We start from the raw sequence: 17,232 nt of genomic DNA, 5'->3' as shown, positions 1-17,232 counted from the left end.
GGCCACGTTATCTAAGTTCAGCGTTGATACTTCATATTGGGCAGTCCGACATGAGCATCATATCTGCAGCAAAGCACGAGGCTCTATTTATCAGCCCTGTCAGCACTCAGGGATGATCTGAATACTGGCGATTCGTAGACATCTGCAGCCATTGAGCAGATCGACGTTAGAGATGTACAGGAGAAGGGGCACACCTTGATCGGGAGAATGGCATGTCTAGCCCAAGACTTCGGACCAAGGAAACACATTATGAATTGCTCGGAAACGCCTGGACCCAACGAGAAACAAATACTCGCGGCTGCGCTAATCCCGCAATCCCAAAAGGGCTCATGGGTTCTTTAACGACGCAAGCCACGATCTCCGTTCTCGGATGATAGTTGCAGTCTCCGAAAGGGCCCGGGCAAAACGTGCAGTGGCTGCCACGCCTCAATGGCCAATATTGGTGAGATGATGAGCAGAATGGAAGACATTATAAAGAAAGAAGGAAGCGAGATAGGACCATCATCACCAACAGCTCTGATCGTGTGGTTGTCAACATTCCCAAACGCTAAGCTCGAGCCAAGTCTCAAGACAACAAGCCAATCAAGAGGGTAAAACCCCTGTTCTCGCGATAAAGCAGCCCTGGTCGCCGAGCCGTCTGGCGGCTATGGTTGGTAGAGGCGTCTAATCAAATGGACCACTCCGACTCCAGCGACTCCAGCGACTCCAGTTGCCGTTGGACGCTTAGAGCCCGTCGTTGTGCTCGAGGGTGTAGGCAGGCCCGCTTGATCATCGCAAGCGAAGAAATAGCTTCACAACCGGGAGTGCTGGGTTTGCGCATCGCTTCACATCACGGGCTGGCAAATATTGCAGTTTGATGAGTTGTCAATGAGGCAAAGCTGCACATCGGGGCCATTTGCATGCATTCACCGCTGCCCAAAGTAGAGAGTACTTTGATCTCGAATTCGAGTGACTTTGCAAGGGGACAGGACAAGCATCTCAGATGGGACCTTATTCGCTCGGCCGACTGACAAGCCACATGGACAGGGGGGACCTGGCCTGGCCTGAGTAAGGCTTGAGGCTTCACGTACGGCTGCCGGAGTGGCCAGCCACGCGCGATCTGCCACGTCAGTGAAGGCATCCCAACTCCCAGAAATCAGGGTCACCAGCCTCAAGGATCTGTGAACCTGTGGCGGATATGGGGAAATTTTTTATTGTTACTGTGGCGGAGCTGCATGCTGCATATGGGATGCCTCTCTTGTAGCCACTTTTGGAAACAGGTTCACCAAATCATGCCGGGTCCTGCAGCAAGATCTAAGACTGATCCAGGTACGACATGGAATTCATGGACAATCGGTGAGATGTCGACGTCAAGACGCGTTTGCCGCCTTGCCAGCGCATTAATGATTCTCGCCTTACGACTATCCAAGCTGGACGGACTTTGCACTATGAGCTGGTCTTTCAGCTAGCCACTTGCTCTAGAGACAGGGCCTAGCCGCACACACCGATCTGGGTCCTACTTGGAGGCTCTAGAGGCTCAAGCTCTCACCGAACGTTTGGGACCTGACCTCGTGATAAGGCTGCCAGCACGTATGAGAATCAAAGAATGCCTTGTGTCTTGGAATGACGTCGGAAACACCAGGGTCGTGCGTTTCTTTTCGGCTGCCGACCGTTTTACCTGGGCTTGCTTTTTTGGTCTCGTGGTGTCTTATCTTGTCCAAAGTGCCTGTCACGAGACTAACAATCCATGGCGGTGAACTTTGACTGTCTGCCTATGGTGACCAATACGTAGACCTATATCGCGCAATCGCTCTTCGCTTCGCTCATGACTGAACGATCCGTTTCAACTTACCAGTTTTTGCTCTTGTTGGATACTGTACCGACTTTGAGATCCCTCTTCGCCATCGCCTCTACCGAATTATAGTACCCCATGTCAATAGTCAAGTGCAGGGGTCTGAGCAAGACATAGTTTTTTGCAGCGAGGATTGGCGAACGATGAGACACATTGTGGATTAGTCGTTCACTCATCGTAGACTTTTTACAAAGAAAAGGACGACAGACATGCAGGAGAGAGGGTTATCATTATCCTGGGGTCCATTCTGACGGGTCATGGAGTGAAACGAGAGTGCGAGTGCGTGTGATTCATTGGTAGAAAATCTTTGAACAGCAACCAATGGCATCGATGCGCCCTTTGGCGATTGACACTTATGGGCGCTTTGCGTTGGGATTTTCAACGAATGGGAGGGAGGGCGAGGGACGAGACGTTCGTGTTCACGGGACAAAGCAAATTTGTAGAGCGGGATAAGGCGGGATGTTGAATGCTGAAGCTGTGAGTCCTGTCCCATCTGTTGAGTATGCATCGTGCTCTGGCATCGTGAGAGGCGTGCAAACTGCTGCTGCTGCTGTCCCAACATTCTCGCGTCTAGCATAGACGCCGCAAAGAATGGCCCATGAAGACGGGCTCTTCTCATGATGCTATTCTTGTACCAACTTGGCCGCTACCTTGGCTGCAGATACAACTCATGCAGCTGGTCTGGGGCATGGTATTAGACCGACAGGGTCGAGGGTGTAGGTATTTCGCCCCAGGATCTCTCACCCCCGGTCAGCGACCAAAGACGACCAAGTCCTGCCACTGAAGGGGTTGATTCGAGGTCTTGGACTTCATGTCATACTGCGAAAATGGCAGAAAAGATATACAATTCGAGATGAATACTGTCAGATCATCCTACGAAGGATCCTATAATGATAGACTTTCCCCAATGCGGGGCGATTTTATAATGGGACTCGCCCGTTGGGACGGTAAAAGCTTACCCTGAATTCTAAAAATGCGAATGCCAGGTCCACTCATGGTTGGATGTGAAGGTCCATGCAGCAACACTACAGTCCAAGTTTTGTTGCTATTCGCAATCATGATTACTACCCTCAATGAGACGAGACGAGACGAGACGAGACGATAGGCGTCTGGAGTTTGCTTACGCTCATCATATTGATCAACGGATCTGGAAGGTGAGGCTGGCTATGGGCAAGACATTTCAGAGACATGCAGGCCAGATTAACCTGTGGGAGAGAAACAAAGTGAGACATTTGATATGCATGTCTAAGACATGCATATGCCTCCAACGACGTCGCATATTTGTGCTGAAGAACAAGAACAAGGAACAAGCGCCGCCCGTCATGTCTCTACTCTAACTCGGAGTCACGGACAGTTTCCTACTCCCCATCGAGATGACGATACCCTGCTCCAAATTCTCATTGTCTTCACACCCACGGCTCTGTCCTTCGGCTCCGGGCATAGATTCACGGCCCCTGACTGTTGGAAAATCGAGACGTCAAGAGAAAAGATAATCAGTCACTGGGAATACATACGATTCCTGCCCCCCCTCACACAGCTTCATCATCTCCAAAACGGGACGCAACCACCAAATGTCAGGACTATATACCCTGCACCCGCATCAGTTCTTGGTCAGGCTTTTTTCATATAAGAGAGGTATTGGACTATGATTCGATGTTATCTTTTTGCTGATAACATTTATTCTTTCCATATCTGTGCACGCACTCCTCCTTATTGTTTACCCACCCTTTGTGTCTGTCTCTCCTCCAACATCTCGGGTTATAAAGATCCAAGATTGGTCCATGATGAGCGGCCATCGGCCCATCCCTTTCTGGCCCACTCTACTAACTAAGTAAGTTAACTAACTAACTAATGTCAACGGCCCAGCCCAGCCCAGTTCAAGGTTAACCAGTCATTTAAAGATATCCTTCTCTCACGTTTCCGTCTCTGTCTCTCTCTCTCTCTGTGAAGCCCCACTACGGAGTATGAATAGCCCACACCAAGGGTCCTTCAAGGCGACCAGGATTGGGAGTGCAAATCGCTACAAGGGTGTGGTGCCCAATCACTGCGTTAAGATGCCATGAGGGCTTTCTCATAGGATAATATGGATATGCACCCCGAAGGAGGGAACGCGGCGCAGTAGCACGCTTGGAGTTGATGTGCTCCGCAGCGACGGATACTAGACTAGGTACCAGTTGCTGCTGGCTGCAGTGTTTTCTCTAGCCTGTCGCTGACCAAACGGATGAGTCAAACTTGGCGGGAGGGTTTTATCGCATCGCATCGCATTGCATGGCATGGTATGGCATGGGCGGACTCCACGCCCGAGATGCGATGCCTGGCAAGGCAATGCCTGCAACCTCCCAGGCCAGACCAGACCAGGATTAGGAGAAACGCCACAGTCAGAGTCCTCCATCCTCTCTCTCCTCTACCAAGCATAGCATGTACCTCTGCCCATCCGTCCATGTATTCATGTACCAGATGTCGTCGTCCACTCATGATGATGGCTCCAGAAAGGTCGTCCATTGCCTAAATACTACTGTACCTCTCTCTTCCTACCTTAGTTATATGCTCCCGTTTCCGTCTCGGCCCTCCCCGCTGCTACCATCTCTCTCCTCTTGACTTACTTACTTCCTTTTCTTGCCTTATCATATCTATACCCGTTCGCTCTCTAGTTTTGCCACTGTCTTGTGTCTCCTTGTCTTCTATCTGCCATTGCATTGTCTATTCATCTCTTAAACTTATTCAACTCATCTAATTATCCTTTCCCTCTTCCTTGTCCTGTCTCACTTCCTCCACTTACACTCCAACCTTGGAACGACACTACTGTACTAAAGCCCGCACCTCAAACACTCATCACATCAACCGAAGCGCCAGCTCTACCGTCCGTCAACCAAACTTTTAGACGCGGGTTCATCCCATAGCCCACACCATCACCCAACGAACTAGGCCTCTTCGAGCTGATATATTTACCCACACCAGTTCTTAGAGTAACGATTCCCCTCCACACTAATAACGACGACTCTACCTCGCTCTCCCGATTCACGGTCTCGGTTACTTTTCTTCTCTCTTTTTTTTTTTGGACTTTCATATATATTGTACACCTGTTCAGAATATTCCCAGCGAAATATGGGATTAAGTACACGAAATCGATCCTGAAGAAGGTTGGAAGATGGAATCTTACAGATTGGGGTCTGGTATCCCGACCAGGCCCTCGGAGCCGTCTCGCATAAGACGACCTGGTCCGGGAATGACAATGGGAACTGAGCCTGGAGTTACCTCGAATGCCCCAAAGCCACTCAATAGATTAGGAAGGAGGGAAGAGATTCCACGACCATTACCGAAGCCCTCATCCATCTCACGTCCATCAGCAAGGCCTCCTCAACCTTCTACCACTCGACGACCATCAATTCCTCAACCTGTACCACGACCTAGCCCTAATCATCAAGCCCAATCATGGGGTTCTTCTTCTACTTCAGCATCCACACGATCAGCTGCCAACCATCGTGGAGGTTCTGGATCATCATCATCAGCCCAGTCCATGGACAACCCAAGGTCTAACCCAAACGTTCTGCGTAGGAAGAAGTCATCATTATCCGGTGATGTCAAGACAACACGGACTGGCTCATCTCGGACAGACTCTTCTTCTTCGTCCCAGCATAAGCGCCAAGGCTCACTCGACCCTGCTTTCGGCTTCCATCTGGATAGAGAACTTACCAGCAGCCCTGCCGAGATCCAAGTTGCTGAGGTTGTAGAGGTAAAGAAGCCTTCCAAATCACCAGTGATCTACCCCGAACTGGACCGTTATCGCAACATTCGACGTCCGTCTGACAGCTCGGATAACCGCATTGAGGTTCCGTTCCGGTTAGCGACACACGATCTTCCACCTCCAACTCCAGCCAGCCTACTGTTTTCTGGAACTAGTGGAAGCCCGTCTACTAGGTTCTCCGAGTCACCTGGACCAGGGTCCTATAGTCGCGACACCACGCCAACCTCAATTGCTTCCCAGTCTCCTGGTCTTGTTGCACCCCTTCGCCCCCAGAACAAGAACCGACTGCAAAGTCCTATCCTCAACAGACCTCCTGTGACACGAAGAGCCGGTGGAAGTTTCCCCAACGAGGTTGATGCCATCACCGTTGATCCTCATGGCCTCGCAGCTGTTAGAGAGTCCTTGACTTCATCCTCGTCGAACTCTACCGTTCGAGAAGCCACCATCAAGAAGAAGACCAAGAATCTGCCTCCGCCTCCACCCAGTCCTCCACCGCGGAAGTCATCACAATACTTTCGTGAGGAGACATCGTCGCCCAAGTCGGTACGCAAGGTATCAAGACCTGTTTTGCGATCCCCCTCCCCTGAGAGAAGTGCCCAATCTTCTGCCTCCCCAAGAGCCGTGCCCCCTTCACGGCCCAGCAGAGATGGTACCCCCGACATGCAATCTCAACTATTCAACCCCATGCCAGTTATCCACAGCAATCTTTCTACTCAATCCCTCCCATCAACCGAAAGACGTGGAAGTGAATCTGCGGCTACAACAGCTCTGTCGCCCCCAAAGCCACAGTACACTCATGGAGGTCGAACAGCGTCAACCTCGCAGCTCCCCATCAGAGGCGAATTGTATGCTCAACCGGTAGCCAAGGCAACCGCCGAATCGAAGAAGGGTAAGGGCCTCGAGCCACCTCGAATGACACGCACACCGAGCCCTAATGTGGCAACCTCCTCTTTCTCGCGCTTCCCGTTCTTTAGTCGCAAGAAGCATGCCAACGCAACACAAGCCGAGAAGAACGAGAAGGAAAAGAAGACTCTCCGCAAGGGCCCTGTAGCTGGCACAGGCCATGAAGGCTATGGACGCATTGGTGCTCACAAGAGACGCAGCGGCAGTATCAGCAACATGACACGCAATTCTCCTGGTAGTCAAACAACTCAGGAACCCCGTTCTAGCAACGATTCCTTCTTCGCAGACCGGGTCAACCCAGTGGTCATCGCTGGAGGTGCGGTTATCGAGAATCGAAATGCAAGCTCTGAAATCTCTCGAAGTGTAAGCTCACAGAGCCTGGCGACCGAGGAGTCGAGATTCGGAAGTTCGCAGTCATTGGCAGTATCTCAAGATCAGCCTCGAAACACTTTGTGGCCATCGCCCATGTCACGCACCCCACACCCAGCTTTTGGTGCTCGCCGTCCCTCCGAGAGCAGCGATTCTGAAGGCCCTACGATGAAGTCGACGTTGGCTTTCCGAAGATCTGTCCATCGTCTCCGATCTTCGCCGGATGACCCCCTGAAGCTGCCTCAGCCCATCAACACATCAGGTTATGCATCGTCGCCTATGACAAGTTTTGATACCAGTGTCATGTCTGATGAGTCCCACTTCGAACTGCAACGGGAGATTTCTCACGAGGCTAAGTCTTCGCACCCTGCACCCAAGAAACTTGTCAAGAGACCTCGGTCACCTCGCAAGTGGAATCTGTTTGGAAGATCAACCCAGACGCAGCAACCTAAGCAAAGTGAGAAGGTCTCAGCTACTGTCAAACCAGTGGAGAAGAAGCCCCTTGCATTCTACGCCATGATGGATTCGTCAGAGCAAGAGGATAGCGAGCCCATGGACATTCAAGATGTCCTGAGGTTTGCCGAGGTTTACGGAAAGTCACCGAGTGTTGGTGGTACTCCCGAGCTTTCGCAAGGTACACCAGAGATGCGGTCGTCAGCTAATTCCCCGGTGCGACCTGCAGAGCCAGCTAGCCCCCCAAGGCGGGAGAGCATCGAGATGAAGACCAAGCCTCGGCTGCCTGTACCCCAGCAGACTTTGATGTCCAAGAAGCCTACTCTTCAGCCTCCGTCAACAAGCACCACTGCTGGTCGGCGAAGCCGACTTCCTCAAGTCGGAAGAATCCCGAAGGTTGTGAGTAACCGTACTGAACATGTGTCACCTCTGAGCTTTTCTAGGCCTTTCAGAGCTAGCATGCAGTTGGCACCTGAGAACCTTGAGGTCTATGACCCTGAGTCAATAGCTAAAGGCCCTTCGCCTTCCAGGCCCTCGACTCCTGTCCCTGATTTGACTACCGATGGTTCAACAGCAGGAAGCACCAACAACCTCTCATCAAGAGACTCCAACCCTCCTGCTTTGAGCCGGGTTGAAAAGGAGTTCTTAGCCTTTTCGCCTCGCAAGGACTCCGAGGGAACTATTGGTACATCTAGCTCTAGCTGTTCTGGCATTCTCGCCTTCTCTGGCTCTACTGCTGTGATCCCGCAGCCTTATGATCCTCCCGCAGAAGATGAGGTGTGGGATGAGTATGATGATCTCCTTGGAGAAGATGCTGGCAAAGCACTTCCCTCGGCAACTTCGTCACGAGGTACACCGTTCCATCTTGAAACTTACGAGTCGAAGCTGGCTAGCAAGGAGAAGCCCTTGGAGTCGCCGACGATTGTCTTCGATAAGAAGGCAAGTCGACAATCCAAGGCAACAACCATCTCCAGCACTTGCAGCGCTGATATGACTGAACGTCTTCGGGCGGCCTTCCAACCTCACCCAAGCCCCAGTACTCCCTTCTCAGTCTCCAAGTTTGTTTCGGGTTATGAAGATCGCAACACCAATACCAACACCGAGGTGCCTGCAACTGGCGAAGTATCTCGGCGAAGTAGTCGATCTTCCCGCAAGACAAGACGATCTGATGCCAGTTCCTCTTCGGAGGATGGGTCACCACTCGCACAAGTCAACCTCAGAGTTGGTTCAATGACGGTAAGCAAGTGGCTTACCTTTGGGCATGTTCTCTTCAGTGACGTTCGCCACGAACTGGTTCCTGTTGAGGGATCACTGAAGAGGCACTCGATCCTTGTGATTGATGGCCTCGGTAACGATGACTGGTCATTCTACGCTGCGGAAACATATCCGGCTGCTACCTTTTTCAACCTCTCTCCTCGCGCTCCTCTTCCTGAAGAACTCAAGAGTTCATCTTCGAGCTTTCCTCTCAGCCCTCCAAACCACCATCAGATCCAATATGTCTCTCACCTTGACAAGTTTCCCTTCGCCCCTCAGAGCTTTACGGCTGTTGTGTACCGCTTCCCCGTCGCAGCTCCTGAAGCATACTACCGCAGCATCCTCACTGAAGCTCGTCGTGTGCTGAAGCCAGGAGGCTTCATCGAGCTCTCAATTCTTGACGTTGACCTGAACAACATGGGCAACCGGGGCCGGCGTACAGTCCGCCGTCTCAAAGAGAGAATCAATGAGAAGACACCTGATACTAGTCTCGGATCAACCGCGGACCTTATTGTTCGTCTTCTCGGCAAGGTTGGTTTCACTACCATCAAGGCAGCACGAGTGGGTGTGCCTGTGGCAAGTTCCGTCACTCGCTCAGACAGCAAGGCCGACAAGGGCAAAGCTACTGCTGAGAAGAAGAAGGATCCGCCAAGTCTATCCGAGATGATGAGCGATAACAGCCCCTTGGCAGACGAGGGCATCACCAAGATGGTCAGTCGCGTTGGACGATGGTGGTACACACGATGCTATGAGAACGCAGCTGAGAACCCCTCTGGAAAGAGCATCTGGAGCGATAAGTCTCTACTCTCTGAGTCTGAAGAGCTCGGTACAAGCCTGAAGCTCATGGTCTGCTGCGCTCGAGCTCCTCTTGAGCGCATCACCAGTGTCTAAGCACTTAACACAACACAATATTTTCTTCCTCTACTTTTCCTTATCGGTCACAACATTGCGCAATTTACGCAAGCTTAATTGGAAAGCATTACAGGTTGGAAGATTCCATGCGGCGCAAGCCCGTTCCTCAGAAAAAGAGGCTATACCACAAGATTGAACCACGGAAAGCAATCTTTATTTCATTTCGTTCCTCTGCAGCAGAGGCATAAGTTCTCTTTTACTTGTTTGATTAATCTTCGGTGCCGCAGGTCGGGTTAGACCACGCACTGGATGCACTGGTATTTCAAGCTACGGGGTCATTTTTTGGGTTCTTAATATGGGGGAAATGCTGGACATTGCACTCCGCAGAATTTGGAAAAGGAGTGCAAAGGATTGGGGAAAAAAAGAAAGACGGGACAGGGATGATTATGAAATCTTGATGATTGAATGTGAGGAGGAGATATGACTTGATATTTGAGCATGTTGCATAGAGATACCCATTCATGCTTTGGGGAGCCAGACCGAGATAGCAAGCGGAATTACTGTTCTTCCACTCTTACTACAGTCGTTGCTTCGTCTATTGTTTGCCTTATATATGCCTAAACTCTATAGGTTTAAAAGTCTACAATACAGATTGTGTTGTACAAGATTCATGAACATCATTCAGTCTTCGCTGGCTCAGTCTCCACCGTGCCCTCAGCTTGGGTAGTTCCTTCAAGCTCGGGGTTGCCCTCAGCTTCAGAAGCTCCCTCATCCTCAAATTCATCCTCAACTTCAGAAGAACTCTCCTGTGTAGAGGACTCAACTTGGGGGCGTATTTGATCAACAGGCCATCGCCTGAGAACAGCTACAAACCCACCACCAGTGACTCGCTCACCCACCTTAGGTCGCATGACCTGCACTGCAGCGCCCTCGGGGTTTTCTCTGGGGATAACGGTTTTGACATCCCACTCCTTGCCACCGCCAGTATCAAGTACACCGTCGGCCGTTGTCGAAACCTCAAGTTCAATTACCCTCTCAGGGCGCATGGGTTGGCCTGTGCGAGCAACCCAGGTTTGGAAGTCGCCGATTTGACTAATGGAGGGTGTGAAGATGACAAGAAGGCCGTTAGGATGAAGGGCCTGAATAACCCGGGAAGCGTGGTCGTGAGCGGAAGGGAGGTCGAGGATTGCATGAGACAAGAAAGGCTGATTATCCGTCTCAGCCAGACGGGATGAGATATACTCGTCTATGGAGCCGACATGGAAGTCTATAGTAGGAAAGTACAAAGAGCGGCGGAAGTGGCGAATCAGTTTATGTGCTGCGCGCGAGTGTTTAACGTTCCGGTCAAGGGTATGCAACACGGCGCGACGGCTGGACCGGTAAGAGTTAAGAGCAGCCTGGTCCTCGTCGGTCAGATCAAGACCAAACCCATTGGTCCTGTAGCGTGCCGTGCAAAGGGTGTTTCGCAGGTTTGGAGGTACAGCTGGATTTGCTGCATGAAGAGCACGAGCGAGATGTAGCGTCAAGCTCCCCATTCCAGTACCAGCCTCAAATATCTCAAACGGCTGGGCCGGGTGATTGGGATCTGCGTCATGTTCCTCTTCACCAGGCCGGGACAGGTTTAAATCGAGGAGCGACACGATGGTATTCGCATGGTGGGGATAGATCTAAGAATCAATTGTATATCAGTAATAGTCACTGAGCTCAATTGGCACTGTATCGCACCGGTGTGGCTTGTCGAGGGCTGTTAATGATGTATGAAGCCAATGTCGGTTCATGAAGAGTGACAAGGCGTCCCGAGCTATCATTCACAACATCAAGCACCTGGCGACCAATGAGCTCGGACGAATTGATAGAGGCACCATATCCAAGTCTTATTTTCGTATCGGCGCGGAGAGGGGACGTGAGATGCCATTTGGGAGCTTTAATACCCTGTTGGCGCAGGAAGAGGACGTCATTTTCTGGAAGACCATGGGTTTAGCATCCATGATGAGACTTCGGGAGGGCAAAGGCGGGAATTGACTCACTTTGGACGGTGCGCGACGAAGAGTAGAATCGTTTCAGGGGGGTGAAAGGGAGGCCCGCGAGGGCTGAAGGGTTGGATAGGCGCATGATGGGGGGTTGAGCGGTGGAGAGGTTGTCATGATGAGGATTTGTAGAGGTTTTCGTTTTGTGCCGGGGATAGCTCGGAAATGATTCGCAGGAATCATGGCTACCGCGACCATTTGAACCTCGGAACTGATGAAGACATGAAGAATAAGTAGGTAATGTTGTCGGAAGCAGTGGTTGGAAACAAATACAATTTATATATGTTTTGTAGATAAATGTCTGTCTATTTGTATTACCTGATTTCACTACCAAGGTATCGACTTGTAATTTTGGCCCAGGGTATCGCCTTCCCTCGTTGTGGAGGGGTTTGTTCATATCCTTCCTTCCAGCCTTTGGTTCCAAACCTGCGCGCTTGCCTTGCACCTTCTCAATGCAAACCTCTTCATTTCTCTTTAGAGCGCCGTCATTTTGAAGACTCCCCAAACTCCGCCATCGTCCAACCTCGTCTCGTCTCGTCCCATCAATACCTGGCGCGTTAGTTACTTACTATTATACAATGGGGGATGTCATATCATAATCGACCAAAACCAAAATGTTCAAGCACGTTTCCCCCAAATCCCACTGCGCTGCGCTGCGCTGTGCTGCGCTGTGCTTTGCTGGCTAACACAAAACCCAAAGAATAAACGCCAGTCCATGAGACGTCAAAACCCACAAAGAAAAGATATGCTTGCTCGGTACCAGACTCCAGGCTGTGTACTCATCAATGGGATCACGATCGAATCCAAAGTTATCGGTGCCAAGATATGTACATATACTGGCAACACGTGTAGTAGTATATCGTGCAGTCGTTGAAGCCGCCTCCGTCACCAATACTTGTTGAAAACACAGGCTTCGTCGAATTACATAGGTCAGATCCCGATCCTACGCATCGGGACCAAGAACAATAAACCATCTGAGATCCTGCTCAGATGAACGAATATTTTGAGCTCGACATTTGCTGCCCCATCGCGGCCGCCCACGAGTCCTGTGCTTGGAGCTGCTGTGGGCGTTGCTGCTGCTGTGACTGCCGATGTTGGTATTGGTGGCTGTGCTGATGCTGGCGCTGTTGCTGCTGGTGAGGAATATGTTCTGGTGCGTGCTCCGTGGTATGGAAGTCCTCCTCGAAGTACACGACAACACGAACCCCGGCATGTTCTTCGAAGAATTGAACACCAGAATCGTATCGACGCCGACAGCGCTTCGTCCAAGGATCGACCTTGACGGGACTGTGATAGCAGAACATGTTCGGTTGCTGGCTACGAATAGGGAATAGAAGTCCCATGCCTCTCATGTGATGCCAGAGGTCGATCGTTGCTTGCTTGGTCGCATCAGATTGAGGGTGCGCCGCGAACATCAACTGAACAATTGTATATCGCAGAACGAGGACGTCGACGCTTTCAGGGCCTAGTCGTTGCTCCAATTGTCGCTGCAGCAGTCGCAGTTCTCCAACCAATTTTTCTAGTCGCTCTTGATTCACATGGTTATAAAACATGGCGAGGTCAACCCATGTTCGAGCCACATAGGGATGCTTGCGACCATAAATGGCCTCCAGCTCCTCAGCGATGGTTGGAATGCTTCCCCACAGCAATTCCGATAGCGTGCCTGGGCCATGCTTCTGTTGTACCTCATATAAGCAAGAGAAGATCTGCCGCAGAGGATGTGACCTCTCGAAGTTGGTCGTCGAGTAAGCCGCTAAATACTTGCAGAGGGCTGTCATCATTCCTGGATCGCGATGAACCATACCCAGAAGCAACTCCTTGATTCCCTGAGGAGACAACTTCTTCAGATCTGATTCAAGCTGCTGGAAAGCCTTCATCAGGAAATGACCACCCTGATCGTGGTCTTTCATCTCGAAATAGTGGTTAGCCTCAAGAAGAAGATCACTTGAGCCCGCTCCCCACACCATGATAGTTTGCCATCCAACTTGGGCGTCAGTCTCGACTTCGAATTGTCGACACTGCAAGAACGCTTTTCTCATGTTGCTGATGATGATTTCTTGAGCCCGAAGGAGATCCGGTGATTGGAGATATCCTGGTGTTGGAGGCGGAGTTGGTGTTCTGCATCTGATATGTGCCGGCAAATCGGCAGGCAGTTCGAAATCGACCAAGTCGTACTCGGTAACACCCTTTCTCTTCAAGTAGGTGCCCAGATTAACAACCTTGCCGTTGCGAACGAATTCAGACACCTTGCCCTCGGCGTCGCGCTGGAACTTCATGGAGAGCAGGCGCTTCACTTCCTCTTCAGTATTATTCTTCACAAAACCCCATTGCGAGAATCGAGTCTTGTACATTTTTGGTCTACAAAGGGTAAGTTATGGCACTCAGTGGGAGATGAATAGGGACTTACGTTGCCTGGAAGCCATACTGGTCGGCCATGACAGACATGACCTCTTTAAGTGGTTTCCTCTCCTCAAGATACAATTTACGGATTGTGTGCTTGAAAGATTCCCATGCCTCAGCGGGGACCTGTTCTCTTGAAGGGCGGCTTCCTGCTTGAGATCTTTGAGATACAGAAGTTCTTCGTTCATTCTGAGAAGAGTTAGCAATGGGTTCCCCCGCTTGAGATCCCACAAAACATACCGGAGGCAGCATAGAGGAGGTGGAGGCTTGAGAGAGTTGTGGTGTCGAGGGTTCCTGTTTAATAGAAGGGCTAAAAGGGCCTGGTGTGGACACTGATGATCGGGAGGGTTGTCTAACAGGCCTAGGCGGCTTGACAGGCGGCTTCGCAGGGGCCTTGCCCTTAGCATTAAAGGTGGAATTGGTATTGAAATCCAAGACCAGCTGGCTTCCGGCGTTCATCACAGGTTTAGGTGTAGAGGGGATCGGGGGTTTTGCGAAATAGCCGGAATTTGAGGAAGTGCTGCTGCCTTGTGGTTGATCCAAGGAGGGTTTGGAAGTCATTGGTACTGGTGGTCGCCATATGGCAAATCCAGGCGTACCCGGCACACCTGGGGTAACTGGGCCGGGTGAGGTGATTTTGGCGTTCATGCTAGAATTTGGCATCATTGAAGGCCCAGCCATGGATGCTGTCTCCATCGGGGTCGTCACTCTATTGTTGTTGACCATGAAACTGTTCATACTTCCGAAAGGACCGGACGGCGAACCCACACCTGGACTGTGGACTGGTATATCATGAAATCCGCCAAAAGCGAGGGCTGGCGGCGGGCTAACGATCGGACTGGTGACTCTTGAATGACCACTCAAGAGTCCATAGTTGGGCTCTGCAGGACTGGCGAGAGGACTTGTAACGATAGGCGAGGTGACACTGAAGTTTCCGAACGGCGAGGAAACGGGAGGCTCTTGATGCACTGGGCTTGTTACGACGTTCGATGGTCTTGGAGGTAGAGGGGGCGCAAAGGATTTGTTCTCGAAATGCGCAACGAGACGTCCAACGCCGCCTCCTCCACCATGCGAAGAGCTCATGTTATCGAGTTCGACATCTTGAGACATGGGGTCGTGTTGATCGAATCGCATGTCATATTCTGCTGATGGAGTTGGCGCCCAATCCATGCTGGATGAGTCGCCATAGGATGCGCCGCCATCGTGATATGATTGCGAATTTCCCGTCGAGAAACTATTTGTGTTGTTATTGTTAATGGTGAACCTGTGCCAGCCTTGGTCGGCGAAACCATACGACGGATCCTCATTGTTGTCAGAAGGGCGAGGCCCGCCTGCTGAATGGTTAAACATGTCGCCGGTGATGCCCAGGCCGGACGTGAGAGGCCCGGTCTGCTGGCTGAAAGGCAGTCAATGACGGACTGAGGCGAGTCGAAGGCCTCGGCTGTGTCCTCAGTCGCCAATGCGAGAATTCATCACTCGTTAATGTGGCGAGCGGGAGAGCTCAGATGGAGGTTCAAGAACGGGAGGATGAATAGGCGGGCAGAAACGCTCATGTCTATCGGTACGTATAATAATAAGGAAGAGCGCTCGAACGGACAGTACAGGCAAGAGCGAGCAGAACCAAACCAAGAACGACAACCTAGCAGACACTACCAGAACTGGGGTGTCTGCCGCCTGTAGGACAGTGCAGTGAGTCGCACCAAAGCAATGGCCAGGGCTTGCTAACGTTATCGTTCCCCAGACTTGACGCAGCAGCTAGACAAGATATGGGCGGTGCTGTGATAGGACCATCAATGCAATGGGAGCCAGAAAAAAGACGGGGAGCGTCCACGGCCAGAACGCCAAGTAATGCGCGTGAGAGAGCGCCAGCAAAAGTTCCCTCGCCAAAGTTTCCCAGAAAGGCAACCCAATATGTTGTCTAGAGGAGGCTGGAGTGGGCTCTTTGAGAGAGATAAGAGGGAAACAGACATATCCTCGGTTCAGCAGTTCCGAGGGTTTATGGTTAAAACCAAACGCGGTCAAAAGGCATTCAGGCACAGCTAAAACACAGCAGCAATGACTCTCAAAACCAACGACTCGAGTTACCAGGCAGTGCAGAGGCGATAAAAGAGAGAACGACCTCAAGAGAACGAATTATGAATTGGAGATTCAGCAGCACAGAGAAAGAAGGGCCGATAAGGCTGCACTAGAAACTTAGAAAGACAACGCCATCGCTGGGGTCGCTGATACTCAACCAGTGAGATGGAAGCTTCCAGGGGTGCGCTTGTGAGAGCATGCGACCAAACGGCCAAAAGCAGAAGGTGGACAAGACGGAGACACCACCCTAACTCAGAAGCACCAATCATATTGACTCGATACGGCTCTGGGGGCTCGTACCGACAGGGAAATCTGCCGAGGGGATGAGCATTCCAGCGTGTTATTCTGTGTGTATGCTCTGAGAAGATTGAGTTCTGAAATATTCCAGAAGGCTTCGTTATCTTGGTGTTCTCTCTCAGCTCAGCTGAATCAGAGGCACCACGAGAGACAAGACGCAACTCTATTCCCCTTGTTGTCAGGTGCTGCAAGAGTGACAATACGATCGGCACGGCACATTCGGTGGACAAGAAGAAATGGGAATGGTTTCGGAGAAGCCTGGGACTTGGACTTGAACTTGGAAACTTTACTGGCCGTCCGATCGCTTCGGCCGTGGCGCACGCCACTGTCTGTTCGACCTGCTGTTTCTGAGGCCACACCGTGAGTTGGTCTAAGTGGCTAGTGACGAAGTTTGCCAGGCGTTGTCACCCTGGAAGGATTGCTGCTTGAGCGCGAATCAGGGTACCGAGACGCAAGTTCTGCTGCGAAGCTCAGTATCTCGACGCAAAGGAGCTCTATCGATCTTCAGTCAGTTTGCTCCAATCAAATGAGGAGACTGCCCTAGGACAGTGGTTATCTTGCAATTTGAAGGAAGACACAATGTTGTGGGGGAGCGAGAGCCGTGCTTCTTACTGGCTCTGTAGCCAAGCCGGCTCCCGCCGATAGCCTGCAAATGAGGCTTTCCTACCGTCCACATGGCGCCGTTGTCTTAGAAGTCTCGTTTTCCCGTAATTTGTTCCGAAAAGAAGGAAATTCCGAATGTTTCGAAGAGGACTGACAACGCCTTACTGGACCCGAATAACGCAAGTTCAACCTTGGAAAGTCTTTCTTGCTTGAATGATTCGACAACTGCAAAGTTCAGAGCGATATCATTGGGTCAGTTGTGATTGATCGTTCGCTTGTACGAGAGGGTGCCGGCTTGGGCTGAAAATGGAACGTTCCATGTTGGCTGGAGCCATGACATGCCACACAGCCCCTGGTCCGGCAACGACTCCCATAAGTCGAAATGTACTCGGCCGAGAGAGCGGCCGAGTTATCTCAAAGAC

At 51.3% G+C, this 17,232-nt stretch overlaps 4 protein-coding genes across 5 annotated transcripts; 2 read left to right on the top strand and 2 right to left on the bottom strand.

Annotated features, from left to right (window-relative positions):
* Window positions 1-3,060: 3,060 nt before the first annotated feature.
* Window positions 3,061-3,484, top strand: FVEG_16093 (hypothetical protein). The gene has a single exon (XM_018905334.1). It carries the CDS (start codon window positions 3,084-3,086, stop codon window positions 3,459-3,461), a length of 378 nt encoding a protein of 125 aa, XP_018753447.1. The 5' UTR covers window positions 3,061-3,083; the 3' UTR covers window positions 3,462-3,484.
* Window positions 3,485-3,579: 95 nt separating this feature from the next.
* Window positions 3,580-10,304, top strand: FVEG_07415 (hypothetical protein). Its single transcript, XM_018896062.1, has 2 exons — window positions 3,580-3,662; window positions 3,733-10,304. The coding sequence occupies exon 2, from the start codon at window positions 4,980-4,982 to the stop codon at window positions 9,444-9,446; it is 4,467 nt and encodes a 1,488-aa protein (XP_018753448.1). The 5' UTR covers window positions 3,580-3,662; window positions 3,733-4,979; the 3' UTR covers window positions 9,447-10,304.
* FVEG_07416 (hypothetical protein) lies at window positions 9,920-11,658 on the bottom strand. The gene is made up of 3 exons (XM_018896063.1): window positions 11,435-11,658; window positions 11,133-11,368; window positions 9,920-11,074 (listed from the first exon to the last, which is right to left on the bottom strand). The coding sequence occupies exons 1-3, from the start codon at window positions 11,517-11,519 to the stop codon at window positions 10,085-10,087; spliced, it is 1,311 nt and encodes a 436-aa protein (XP_018753449.1). The 5' UTR covers window positions 11,520-11,658; the 3' UTR covers window positions 9,920-10,084.
* A 31-nt stretch (window positions 11,659-11,689) lies between these two features.
* FVEG_07417 (hypothetical protein) lies at window positions 11,690-17,021 on the bottom strand. 2 transcript variants are annotated; one of them, XM_018896065.1, is made up of 4 exons: window positions 16,769-16,907; window positions 14,075-16,701; window positions 13,842-14,023; window positions 11,690-13,792 (listed from the first exon to the last, which is right to left on the bottom strand). In XM_018896065.1, exons 2-4 carry the CDS (start codon window positions 15,182-15,184, stop codon window positions 12,421-12,423), a joined length of 2,664 nt encoding a protein of 887 aa, XP_018753451.1. In that variant the 5' UTR covers window positions 15,185-16,701; window positions 16,769-16,907; the 3' UTR covers window positions 11,690-12,420. The 2 variants fall into 2 exon arrangements, with proteins under 2 accessions (XP_018753451.1, XP_018753450.1); XM_018896064.1 differs by having other exon boundaries at window positions 14,075-17,021.
* Between the last annotated feature and the right edge of the window lie 211 nt (window positions 17,022-17,232).

The sequence above is a fragment of the Fusarium verticillioides genome, chromosome 8, assembly GCF_000149555.1.
Source record: "Fusarium verticillioides 7600 chromosome 8, whole genome shotgun sequence".
Classification (NCBI taxonomy): Eukaryota; Fungi; Ascomycota; class Sordariomycetes; order Hypocreales; family Nectriaceae; genus Fusarium; species Fusarium verticillioides.
This window is presented reverse-complemented; position numbering and strand designations above follow the sequence as displayed.